The sequence below is a fragment of the Pelodiscus sinensis genome, chromosome 27, assembly GCF_049634645.1.
Source record: "Pelodiscus sinensis isolate JC-2024 chromosome 27, ASM4963464v1, whole genome shotgun sequence".
In the NCBI taxonomy this organism is placed as follows: domain Eukaryota; kingdom Metazoa; phylum Chordata; order Testudines; family Trionychidae; genus Pelodiscus; species Pelodiscus sinensis.
The window spans coordinates 12,750,398-12,763,669 of record NC_134737.1 but is presented as its reverse complement, the minus strand read 5'-3'; the positions used below and the strand labels follow the sequence as shown (position 1 = coordinate 12,763,669).

The 13,272-nt window shown below is 53.0% G+C and overlaps 1 protein-coding gene across 1 annotated transcript; it reads left to right on the top strand.

Moving 5' to 3' along the window:
• Nucleotides 1-4,557: 4,557 nt before the first annotated feature.
• Nucleotides 4,558-7,724, top strand: CLPS (colipase). The gene is made up of 3 exons (XM_006115672.4): nt 4,558-5,096; nt 6,818-6,940; nt 7,520-7,724. Exons 1-3 carry the CDS (start codon nt 5,025-5,027, stop codon nt 7,649-7,651), a joined length of 327 nt encoding a protein of 108 aa, XP_006115734.1. The 5' UTR covers nt 4,558-5,024; the 3' UTR covers nt 7,652-7,724.
• Nucleotides 7,725-13,272: the final 5,548 nt, after the last annotated feature.

The following is a 13,272-nucleotide window of genomic DNA, read 5'->3' as shown; positions in this document are numbered from 1 at the left end:
AGCTCCCTTGAAGTTAATGGTTCATTTGGCCCAGCTGGGGGTCTGGCCCTAGAGTCAGAGAAGTGACCGGATGTACTGCCCCATTTGTATGCAGGGGCACAGGGACCCTTTGTGTAGCTGGGTCTGAGAGCCATCGAAGCACACTGGGAACCCTGGGTCTAACAGGATCCGCTTCAAGGCAGGGTGGTGCAGCTCCAGCACCCGTTTTTATCTTGATGTAAGTACTGGATGGGGAGGGGATCCTATTGATTCACAGATCCAATACAATTCAGGCAACTCCAGCCAGTTTTCCCCTTCTTAGGCAACCCTGGGGCTTCTTACATGGCTGTATCTACACTGGCAATTTTGGCTTCAATAGCGGTAGCATTACATGGCCACTGGGATGATGGGAGGCTTAGTGTGGAGACAGGACATGCCTGGCTCATCTAATCCTGCTCTGACATAGCAAAGCAGCCTTAGCCTCATCTGTGTGGCTGCTCCAGGTGGAGCTGTTGTTGTTTCTTTGCATTGCCATACATGGGAGCCATCATCTTAGACCAGCGGCGGGCAACTTGCAGCTATGGACTGCGTGTGGCCCCATTGGGTGCTCTGCATGGCCATGAGGCATCCGTTTACCATGCCCAGACATAGGGTTGCCAGTTTCTGCTGGTTTCTGTCCATGCAATTGTTTCCTTCTGGTGTTACTAAAGTGACAGGCACAGAAAGCCAGGGCACGAGAAGTGAGGGGCAGGCTGGTTGCACACAGCACTGACTGTGAGAGCCAGGTGTTCCCTCTGCAGCCAATCACAGCGCAGTAACAGTTCAATTGCACCCCCACAAGCATAGGGAGCAAAGCTGCCCTATCCTGAAACAGTGGCTGGATTACAACAATCTTGTGACCCACTGTGATGAAGGAGGCCACTCATACAGCCCACTCGCTGGCCTTGGTTGTCCATTGCTGTCTTGTACCAGGTGCAGTGCAAACCGAATACATGCCCCAAAGAGCCTCCAATCAAAGTACAGGGCAACAGAAAGATTGCCCAACTATGTTGTTGCTTTCCTGGGAGGAGGGATTTAATCGATACCTTGTTAGCTTTCGATATTGTCTGAACTCCTTTAAAAAGGAAGAACTCCCAGTATGAGCTGGGAGGAAATATTTGGGTGCCCAGCTCATTTAGGAAGGGTAATTTCACTGTTATCTGATGAGATTGTATTGATCTGGAGGTTTTTCAGCGGACAAGGGAGAGGCTTGTATTAGAAATGCTTTTGACCCCATGGGATCACCTTTTGGGTTTCCAAATGGGAAGCAGGATGATGGGCAAGGTGCGTGTTGGGATGGTGCTGAATGATTCTGAATTGCTATGGTTGATATGAGTCCAATAAGGTTTGTTACATCTGAATTTGCTAAAGGATCCTGGACTTCTTAGTATCGGCTAGAATGCTGAAATTGCCCTTGAATGCTGATAGAACTATGGATTATGAATAGTTAACCAGAGGTGGTGGTGTGTGTATTTTAACTGAAACTTTGATCATGGGCCAGCTCGCTAAGTAAATGCACAAAAAACACATGAACGACGAGCTGGTATTAACTGGCTCAGGTCAAGCTGACCCTTTAGGTTGGCACCATATTGAGAGCTCAGGTGAATGATTGATTAGAAAAACAAGTAATGAAATGCCCACAGGACCTGTTTCAAAGCCATGTAAATCCTTCGAGAGCAAGGGGGAGAAGTACTAGGATTATCCTAGGGGCAGGTCCGGTTCCCCAATTAATATCTGAAGAAGTCTGACACTATAGGACAGGGGCTCTAAGAGTAACCAACACCCTGCTACAGGGGACATTTGACAGATCACGTACTTGAGATCTTCCTGGAACTGGAAACTGTACCTCCTTTGCTTGCCTATCAGGGAGTTGTGGAGGGCCAGCATGTTTATGCTTGGGAAACTGAGGCTTATTAAGAAGACGTATTGTAAGCTGCTGGGCATTGAGCAGACCGTATCTGAATTTTCACAGGTACTGGTAACAGTACTGGTAACAGCCATAGGCTGTTATAGATCTGGCTGTAGAAATGCAGTTGCTGCTGGCCATCTGTTATCACCCAGCTAAAACAAAGCCTGCACGTGGAGAGGGTAGCAAACGAGTTAATCATTGTTAAAAGTGGACAAATTGTAACTGTTATGACTCCTGTGCCATTCCCGGCTGGTTTCCTTTTATCATCTAGTCAACCCGAAGTCCTGAAATATTTTGAAAGCAAACATCTCTCACAACAGGTGCTGCTGGCTGGATCCTTCTGGAGGCTCAGTGCTGCCAAGTGATTATCGGTAACGCTACGGAGCAGCAGCAGACACTTTTCTGGAGTGCAACTGGCCTGACTGAGGAGAGAGGGTGGGCTGGATTGTACAGGGTTTTGTCACTGCACCCTGCTTCATTGATATTTAGATGCTTTGAAATAGTTCTAATGAGGCCAGTTGCTCACTCCCGTGGAACACCCACGCTTTTACATACATCTGGCTGTACTGGGAAAATAAGCTTCCGACCACCTTGTATTTGGCACTGAAGGGGTTAAGCGGATTCGATTTACTGATACGGGTTTGCAGAGCAGCGGAATCCTGTTTCATTTTATTCGTGAACTCTTTCAAGCCAGGAAATAAGGGCAAGAGGATTGTCGTGGCTCAGCCAACTAAGTCACCTTGTCGTCGCTTTACCTCTTTGTGACTCGGGTTCTCCTCCTGTAAAATGGGGTGACACTGGGTCCCTAAGTCCTTTACCTCCAGGAGCGAATTCAGGCCAAGTGCACGAAGGTCCTTGGAAGAGCGGTCCAGGAGTACAACCCTCAAGCAATGACTTCCAGTGTATCCACCCATTAGACCGTCCACGGGTGGGCAATAAACGGCCTGCAGGCCAGACGTGGTTCCCCAAGGCTAGATGCTGGAGGACCACCAGGCACTTTATTTACCTGCATGTCCACAGATATGGCTGCTCGCCCATTGGCCACGGTTTGCCACTCTCAGCCAATGGGAGCTGCGGGAAGTAGTGCAGCCAGGACACAGCTCTATGCAACCCTTATCTGGCTCGTAAGCTGCTTATGGCCTACCCCTGCCCTAGACACCACTCCTGCCTCGCCGAAGAGGACTCAGTGGGTAGCAACGGTAACACCTGGGAACCATTCTGTGATGTTAAATTGTCTCTTTTTTGATAAGCCCTTTGGGTTCTATTTGTGCTACAGGCTGGACCTCCCAGATCCAGCACCCTCGGGTCCTGAACAAGGGAGTTTGCAAGACATGGGGAGGTCAGTCCTGGCCCCGTGCTGTCGGGGGGCTGCCAGCCTCCCCGCCACTGGACTCCCCTCCCAAGGGCGCTCCCAACCCTGCTGCCGGCCCTGGACCCAGCTGCAAGCTGTACTCCCCATACCTGCCATTGGCCCCCAGTCCCTGCCACTAGCCCTAGCTACTGACTGTGCTCCTTAGTCTGGCCCATCCACTGGCCACCAGCCCTGGCCCCGACTGCTAGCTCCCAGAATCCCAGTAGCCCCCCCCCCCCCACTTCCTTTCTGGTCCGGATTACAGATGTTGCTGGACCAGAGAGTCCCAGATCCCTCTCGCTCATGTGGGCCCTTTTCCTATTTCTTCATGCTGTCCAGCAGGCATGGCTTAATCGCTCATGTGCATATTTGCTTAGCTCACTTGGCTTCTTTCTTGCCAGTGAGTATGAAAGTGGAAAATGGAATGCTGCCTCTGGAACACCCTAAAAATGAAAATATGAGGAGGTGGATACTCAGCTGAGCTCTGGGTGCAAACTCCATCTATTGATCAAGAGCTGAACCAAACGCATGACTCCCTAGAAAGTCTGCAGTTTGTAGGCCTGGGTGTCAATCCTGGAAAATCGGACCTTCTCTGAAAAAAAAAAAGCTGTAAAATCTGTTTGATGAAGATATGAGCAGCTTCTGATTCTGGTCACAAACTATTTCCCCTGTCACAGGCAGGAGCAGCCCAAGGCCGGCTGCAGCAGCTGGCACCCTAAGCGGGGCAGTGCAATCGGCGCCCCTGCCTGCATGGTTGTGATGTCATCACGGGGCACCCCGGTATCCTGTGATGTCATCATCGAGCGCCCGGGCCAGAGGTGCCCTAGACAGCTGCCTAGCTCACCTAGGCTCACGGGCCGCCCCGGTCACAGGAAAGTGTTGCCAAGTTTTCCTCAACTAGTCTGCTGTTTGGATCATGGCTACAGCAGAAGGTCCTTGATCAAATTCAGACAAAAATCATTGCAATGGCAAGTTTAGGCTAGAAAAAGGCTATTTAATTCCCTAGCAAAATGTTTCTCTTAATTCCCTTTGTTCGTAGGCCAAAATGGGCTTTCATGGGGCTGCTTGTTGTCTGTACTGACAGCTGGGGTTCAGGGCCATGATTTTCCAGGGTTCTTTGCATGCACAGCTCCCAGACAGAGCCATGCTGACTCCATCAGAGCCCAACAGGGTGAAATCATTCTCCACTTTGGGTTTTTCATGATCTTGCTGACATAGCCTGGGAGGGAGAAGCAGGTGCAGGAAATACACTCTACTGCCCTTGAGTGATCAGAACAAGTCGAGTGCTTCTCAACGGTGCAGGGACCTTGAGGCGGAGCCCAGCAGAGAAATGCTCTGATCATTCTTGCACTCCTCCCTCGGGCAATACTCCCATTAACCATTAGTGGGTCTTGAGCCTAAGGAAGGACTTCAGGAACAGGCTCTAAAAAGCCATTGTACCAGGAGGCGTATGTGGAGATGGGGGTGAGTGAATTCGGATTGCAGCTACCTGTGGAAGAACTACAGGATTGGGGCCTTTCTTTGTTACTCTTCATTCTTCCCTTCTATCTTCTGCCTCCAATATTTCAGACCCGGACAGAATTCCTGGTCTGGTCCGGCCTTATCTACAGAGAGTGTTGTACATCTGTGATTGGGAGAGGGCTGGTGACGTGATGGCAGACCTGCTTTATAGCTCTGCTATAAACACTGCTGCGTCTGTTCCTGCCCTGAAAGCCCCAGCTGGGATCTTGGCTGCCCCACGGCGAGATGGCGAGCCCCCTGCTCCTTCTGCTCTTGCTCATCCTTGCCTCAGCCCAGGGAGGCCTTATCTTCAATTTGGTAAGTAGAGGCGGGAAGGGCACAGAAGGGAAGTAGCTGCTCGGTGGACTTGCAGGCTGTAGTGCAAAATCCCCCCTACTTCCTTTTGATGTGCAGTCAGCTTCTTCGGGAATTTCCTGTGGTAGAGGAGAGAGGGTTTCAAAGGCACCTTGGTGCTTGATTTCAAATTATTTCATGGAGGTTTCTGTGACCTCTCCCCATGCTCGTATGGGAATGACCCCCAACCCCAATGGATTAATTCTCACTGCCCTCCCAAAGGACAAGGAGTTCTCATTTTCCCCATTTTACATATGGGAAAACTGAGGCACAGTTGACCACCTGATTTGCAGTGGTGTCAGGCAATGCTGTCTCCCTTTGAAGCCAAGGTGAGGGGCAGGATCTCAGCGTCTCTGAAAATCAAGCAATTAGTATGTGTCATGGCCAACAGGGAAGCTTATGGCAGAGCCAAGAACAAAAGTTTCTGGTGTCCCAGTCCAGGACTTGCCACACCGTGTCTCACCCACAACCAATTCTTTGGGACTGTGACAAAAGGTGATGTCACCAGTCGGAACGGGAAGCCCTTTGTGGAATTCAGTGGGAAATGTCAGGTTTTCAGACTAGAACGCTGGACTGGGACATGCGTGGGCTAGTCACATCCCAGCTGTGAAATGGCATTTTACCCTTAGCTGGCAATGGCGGACTTGGAGTGTGTGCGTGCAAGTGTCAACTACACACCTATTGGGTGTGGTTCACTTTCCCATAGAGAGGGAATTCCTAGTGAGAATAGTGACTCTGCTCTTCAGCCTTAGGTCAGAGCCCGCTGGCTGTTAGCTCAAGTAGTAGCAGCTTGGGCCCTTAGCTCCAGAGGGCCCAGGTTGGGTTCTGCTTGTTGGTGTTACACAAGCATGCACAGTGACCTCACTTATAGGAAGTGAGTCTGCTATCCCTGCTTGTGATTTATTCAGGGCATACACTCACTGACCTCACTGGGGCTATGTCTACACTGCAGGCTTTTTGTGCAAGAACGGCTGTTCTTGTGCAAAAACTTGTGGAGCGTCTACACTGCACGCGTGTTCTTGCACAAGTACATTTACAGTAAAGCGTTGGAAAAGAGGGCTCCTTGAGCAAGGGTTATTCCTCTCCCCACAAGGAATAAGCCCTCTTGCACAAAAGTTTTTGCGTGAGAGGGCAGTGTGGACGGGCAATAGGAGTCTCTTGTGCAAGAAACCACTAGCCATCAGAGCTGTCTTGCACAAGAGAGCATCCACACTGCCACGGACGTACTTGCACAAAAACACATGGCAGTGTGGACGCGCTCTTGTGCAAGAATTTTTGCACAGAAACTCTTGTGCAAAACAGTTCTTGTGCAAGAAGCCTGCAGTGTAGACGTAGCCTAGGAGTCTTACTGGAGCCAGGCTTGGCGCAAAACTGCAGGATTTGGGCTAGAGAGCGAATGGGATGAAAATAAAACTTCCCTTAGGCCGGAGGGGGGGGGATGTCCTGACAATTCCACGTCAGGTGTGCGTGCCCATAAATGTGCGACACTGAGATACACTCATAAGAAACCACCTCGCTAGAGCCATTTCTTCCAGAGTCATTTAATTCCAAGTGGGACTCACGTTCCCACCTGCCGAGGCTCCCCCCAGGCGGGGCCCGGCATGCGTGCGGCACTCCCAGCCCGTGGTAGGAAGAGGTGCAGACCTGGAATCCATGCATCTGCTCTCGTTGTGCTTTCCTTTCAGGACAATGGGGAGCTGTGCCTGCAGAGCGCTCAGTGCAAAAGCAGCTGCTGCCACAGGACTAGCGGGTTAAGCCTGGCTCGTTGTGCAAACCAAGCAGCCGAGAATCAGGAGTGTTCCCCGAAGGTACCTGGCTGTGCCCACGGGTCTCCTGGCACGTTAGCTCTGGCTCATGCTCCCGCAGATCTGCCTCTCCGATCCCTTCCCCCTTAGGCAGCGGGTAAAGCAGCAGAGATGTGGAAATGCAGGCCGGTGGCAGAGACCCATGTGTGCAAACTGTCTGGCTCATAGCAATGGGGAGGGGATCCCAGCTGAACCTTTGGGGCCCCTATTCTGTGACCTGCCACTAGTCCATAGTGCTGCTCTTCCTCCTTGTGATACCCCTCCAAAGATCTTGGGTAACCCAGCACCTTCCGACCAGCCAGGGCAGGTTCATGATCCTCTCCCCCTCTGGAGACACCTCCCTCCAAGGTAGCTCCATTCCCCACAACACAGCCCAGCTGCTAGAGCATTGCCTCTACACGGCCGGCACCAACAGCCTCTCCCCGTGCCGTTACTGGCTGGCGGGTGCCTGCCGGCGTGGTGGTGGACATGGGATTGGAAGGGAAGGTGGTGGCTTTGTGGATCTGCTCAGGGTGGGGGTCCCACAGCAGAGAGCTCCATGCAATGTGCCGTGTGTTACCCAGGCCTCTGTGTCCCCTGCAGAGCATCTATGGGGTTTACTACAAGTGTCCCTGTGAGAATGGCTTAACCTGCGAGGCTGATAAGAGCATCGTGGGATCCATCACCAATACCAACTACGGCATCTGCCAGGATCCTGGGCGCTCGTCCAAGTAAAAATGGAACAGCAGCATGGGAAATGTACCCCTTCCCACGCCATGCCCCACAGCTGTCACCTCTTCCCATACCAGGCCCCACAGCCGTCACCCCTTCCCACACCGTGCCCCACAGCCGTCAACCCTTCCCACACCGTGCCCCACAGCTGTCACCCCTTCCCACACCGCGCCCCACAGCCGTCACCTCTTCCCACACCGTGCCCCACAGCCGTCATCCCTTCCCACACCGCGCCCCACAGCCGTCACCTCTTCCCATACCATGCCCCACAGCCGTCACCCCTTCCCACACCGCGCCCCACAGCTTCACCCCTTCCCACACCGTGCCCCACAGCCGTCACCCCTTCCCACACCGCGCCCCACGGCTGTCACCCCTTCCCATACTCCTCCCCACGGCCGTCACCCCTTCCCACGCATGCACCCCACAGATGTCACCTCTTCCTACACAGCTCCCTATAGCCGTCACCCCTTCCCAAGCATGCACCCCACAGCCATCACCCCTTCCCCTGCACGCGCTACACAACCATCACCCCTTCCCACACATGCACCCCACAGCTGTCATCCCTTCCCACAAATATAACCCTCTTTTTCAACATAACTACTGGGCACACCAAGCACTCCTTCCATGTTCCTTCCCCTCTCCCCTCACCTCATAGATACTCGCCTAGTTCCGTCCTTATCTCCCATACAAAACATCCCCCTTCCACCCACCCCCACTGATCCCTCGTGCTGTCACTGACACCTGCACCTGTCCCTCCACATAGACCACCTGTGCTCTGCGCTGCCGGAGTCACACGGCACGGCCTGTGAGCAGCAGGAGTCCCTCTGTGCTGGATCTAACGATTCAAGCCGCCCTTCCGCTCTGTCTGGCTGAAACACGAATGCATTTGCTCACTACTCTTCAAGAGCCGTTCTTTTCTCTCCCACCCGCACGCCTGCCGCACGCCTGCCTGCCTCTACCACGCTCGCTCGTCAGCTGCCGCTTACAAACGGGGCAGCAGACTCCTCCCTGGTGCCCCCCGAAATCCTGTCGGGTGTAAGCAGTGCTGCCCTCACCTAGCCTTGCTCCCCCACTTCTCACTGGCGATGGCATTGTCTCGCTTCCTGCAATAACTGAGTGGCAGCTCCATGGAGCTGCAGGAATTCTTGTGCTCATCCATGTCACCCTGACCAGATCCAGCCTGGGGGGGAAATCTCGTCTTGGACTTTCCCATAAAACATGTCTTCTCCAGAGGTAATGTGAGCTCAGGCATTGGTCCCCACCTCCTCCAGTTTCTGCAGTAGTGGCTGGAAGGCTGAGGTTGGGTGGTAAGTAGGGTAGATAGGACTTCACAACACGCAGAGAAGGCTCGTGCCTTGGGCAGAACAAGGTTGGAGAGGGAGTTCCTCTCTCCGGGTGAAATCCACTCCTGCACAGTAGCTACTTCAGATGCTGCAAAAGCCCTTGTCCAGGGGTGAATTAATCTTGTAGAGCGATCCTTGCTCAATATTAGTGCTGTGCATTTAACTGCCATCAGTACAGAGGCTGGCGAGTTCAGCAACTCCTCTTTCCTGAGGAGTGTCCGGGACAGGTTGCAAATTCCTCAGATTGAACCAATCCCTGAAAACTTGCAGCTAGCACAGCGATGGGCAACCCAGGCTAGTGAGTGAGCCACACGTGGCCTTCCTGCATCTCCGTGGCCACAAGGTTGTCCTAATCAAGACAGTCTCCCAGAATGGGGCAGTTTTGCTAACTGTGCGTACTGAGAATTTGCGGGGGGACCAACTGAAGCGCTGTGATTGGCTGCAGAGGGAACGCGTGGCCCTCAGTCAGTGGTGTGTGCAACCAGCCTGCACCCCACTTCCCGTGTCCCGGCTTTAAGTGCGTGTCACTTTAGAAACACCCGTAGGAGAAAAGCTACGCAGATGGAAACCAGTGGACTCCAGCAACCCTGCACGTGGGCAATGGTTAACAAATGTCTCGTGGGCCACACACAGACCCCCAAAGGGCTGCAGTTTGCCCCCCGCTGTACTAGCAGCTTTCTTTTCTCTCCAGACAGACCTCATCTCCCATGATGCACTGTGGCCATACAGTCCACACCCACCCTCATGAATGGAAATCAGGCAGCATTGAGGAAGACTTAGTCCAGGCAGGGAGTGTGGTCTATGGAGATGAATGGGAGGCACCCAAACTGCAGTTCCCATGAGGTGCAGCAGCAGCCTCTCAGACTTGAACTATTCTGGCTTTCAGCCAAAATATTTTAGACTTTGGGGGGTTTTTTGGTCTTTCCAAAAGTCAAATTTTTAGCAGGGAAAACCCCCATTTTTGACCAGCTCTGTCCACACAACAGCAGAAGGAAGGTGTGATGGGGGGAGCACTGAAGGGCTGGGAGTAGCCCAGGCCCAGCTGGCTGAAAGAGCCCCGCCCCTCCAGCCCTGGTGGGCGTGTGTCCAGCAGAGCCAGCATATAAAGGCAGAGGGAGCCCTGCAGAAGAGGAGGCAGCTGGAGGGTAGTAGGGCCCAGGCTACAACCCTAGTGGTCCTGCAGCAGCTGAGGCTAGAGCGAGGGCCAGCATCGGATGCCGGGAGTGCAGCCAGCAGTCAACTCCGCCTGAGGAACCAGGTCACCTAAACTGCTGGCCCCGGTAAGGACTGCTGCCAAGGCAGACAGACTATAGGGTGCCAGGAAGTAGACCAGGGCAAGGGATTGCTAGCACCACTTGGTATGTATTGGCTGGATTCCCCACCGAGCAGGCAGGACCAAGAGTCCCTGCCTACAGGGCCCTGGGCTGGGCCCCGGGGGAGGGCCCAGGTCCCCCTACCACCCCTTTCTGCACCCGGAGCAATCACCCCTGGCCAGGAGAGGCTTTTCCTGGGGCTAGGCCTCAAGCACCCTATATGATGGGGGGCCTGGACGTTGTATTGGGACTGCTAGTACCGTATATGCCCTGATAGGGGGGCCTGGACTTTGTATTGGGACTGCTAGTACCGTATATGCCCTGATAGGGGGGGCCTGGACTCTGTATTGGGACTGCTAGTACTGTATATGCCCTGATAGGGGGACTGGATTTTGTATTGGGACTGCTAGTACCGTATATGCCCTGATAGGGGGGGGCCTGGACTCTGTATTGGGACTGCTAGTACCGTATATGCCCTGATAGGGGGACTGGATTTTGTATTGGGACTGCTAGTACTGTATATTCCCTGATAGGGGGGAGGCCTGGATTTTGTATTGGGACTGCTAGTACCATATATGCCCTGGTAGAGGGGCCGGGATTGGGGCAACAGGACCTTAGGGAGATGCACCCACATCAGGGGCGTACCCCCCAACAAAGGGTTTCCAGAGAGCTCTATGAATGTGCATATAAACCGTAACTCTGTGTAAATAATCAGGAGCTAAGTGGCAAGTGCAGTCATAATTTCTGGGGTTTTGCAGGACTAACGACACTTGTTCGCACCGTGCATTGCAAATAGCTTTCTTAGTGCCAGCTCTTTACAACCGCTGTTACTCTGGTGTGAGGACAGGCGTTGTTCTGCCCTGGCTCCTCTGTGTGTCACTCTAGTGATGACCATGAACCTCGTTGCCTGGTGTGTTGTTTTGCTTTTCTGAAAAAGTGTGCAGTTGTATGAGAATAGGGTGGTTTCACTCTAATTAGTGTGTCCTTGAGGGCTCCAAGCACAGCAATGGTGTCCATGTGCAGTTAACCTTTGTTACTCAGCATCAATCAATGGGATTAGGTGGATCCCACCATGCCCTGTGGTTCTTTCATATTTACCGTGTAAAGAGCAAGACACAAGAAAGGGAAACTAAGGCACCAAAAAGGACTTGTTCAAGGACACCCAGCAGATCAGTATCAGGGCCATGAATCTAGAGCCCTGCTCTCCTGTTCCAGTTAACCACTAAGCCATCCTGCCTTTTGTGGCTTATTTATTTGCCTTGCCCTACTATGTGTATTTGCCTTGCTCAGCCTGTATTTGCTCTAGTATGACCAAGTGCCTTCCAGGTGTCCTTGAACTGACCCGCCACTTTCAAAATCTCATGCTTTTGGCAAGAGGAGTACTAGTCAGTACCTTATCCTCACTCATCACCTGAGCACCAGGGTTGGGCATTGACTGGGGTGACTATGCCTGGCACCCCAGAGAGACAGAGCTGGAAGAGGGATCTGCAGGGCCATGCATTTGCCTTTTTCTAGCAATCTGGGGGTTCCTTTCTGGTGGATTGTTTCCATTCAAAGCCTGGTTGGACCTAGCCATGTGTCCCAGAGGTGTTGGCAGCTTGTGCCAGGTGCAATTTCCAGGAACACTGTTTCTGATGGCAGGTGGATTTTATTCATCATCCCCCACAGTTCCCCCTGCCTGACTGCACCTGCTGCGTGATTGGTCAGTCAGTGTACAAGGGCGCCTCTACCTTGAGAGGTTATGGGAATACTGCATTCTGGCCTGGCCAGCATGTGTCCTGTCCATCTCCAGACTGCCACTTCCAGCCCTCCACATGGCTGTCCTCAAAGACCCTGAGCTGGATGCCAAAATTCCTGGATATTGGAAGGAAGCATTTTCTTTTTCACTCCAGTGCTTCATCTTTGCCCTTCCTAATGCATCTGGGTCCATCCCCGGCAGGTGGGACAGAGGGGTGCAGCCCAGGACCGGCTCTCAGCATATTGAAATAGGAGCAAATTCTGTAGGACACCCAGCAATAGGGGGAGAAGGGGCCCAGGTGGCTTTTCTTGCATTTGCTCCCAGGAGCTGTAGGGCCGGCGGCATGGAGTGTGGGCATAATGTCTCCCTTATCCATCTGCTCAGCATTCCTTCTGTCCTGTTGAAACCCAGGCCCTGCCACCTCCTTATAGAGCTCCCTGCTGGCTCTTGGGTGCACCTCTTCCTTGGGTGCACCTGCTTCCTTTCACCTCTGTTTACACCCCAACTAAGCCCGCACTGGGGCTCAGACCCTGCTTCCCTCCTTGTCCCAGTCGGTCTGACTTGGCCAGCACTAAGCACTCAGGCTATGTCTATGCTGCAGATTATTTTCAGAAAAAGGTACGCAAATTGCAAAGCTCAAATTGTGTACCTTTTTCCGCTTCTTTTTTCGGAAGAGGCTTTTCCAACATTTGGACTGTCTACACAGGGCCACATGTGGGGAAAAACCTCCCCTTTTCGGAAGAGCCCTTATGCCTCATAAAATGAGGAATACAGGGCTTCCGAAAGAGTGCACCCACTTTTTCGGAAACTGATCCCTGGACGCGGAAGAGGAAAAACTCTGTAGTGTAGACAGCCTTAGGCCCTAGGGCCTGGCTAGGGGGTGGTTCAGAGCTCATGTCTCACCATGACTCAGGGCCAAGCCCCTGCTGCAGTGTGGATGCAGCTCAAGCCGCAGAGCTGTGGCAGAAGGTCTGCACAGTGCAGTATGGAAGCGGCCCCGGGCCCAGCAACTCGCAGGCCAGCTTTACTCAACTGTGGATGGGAACATCATGTCCACGCTCAGATCCCACTGCTCTGGCCTTTGTGCACAGTGCGGACATGCCCTGTAAGGCCTTGTCTGCCCTGAGGGCTTGCCCCCATTCCAGCCACCCATGTAGCTGCACCAACATGGCTTCCTAATACAGATGGGGCAAAGTCACAGCTTACGCTTGCCCCAGATTCAAGCAGCAT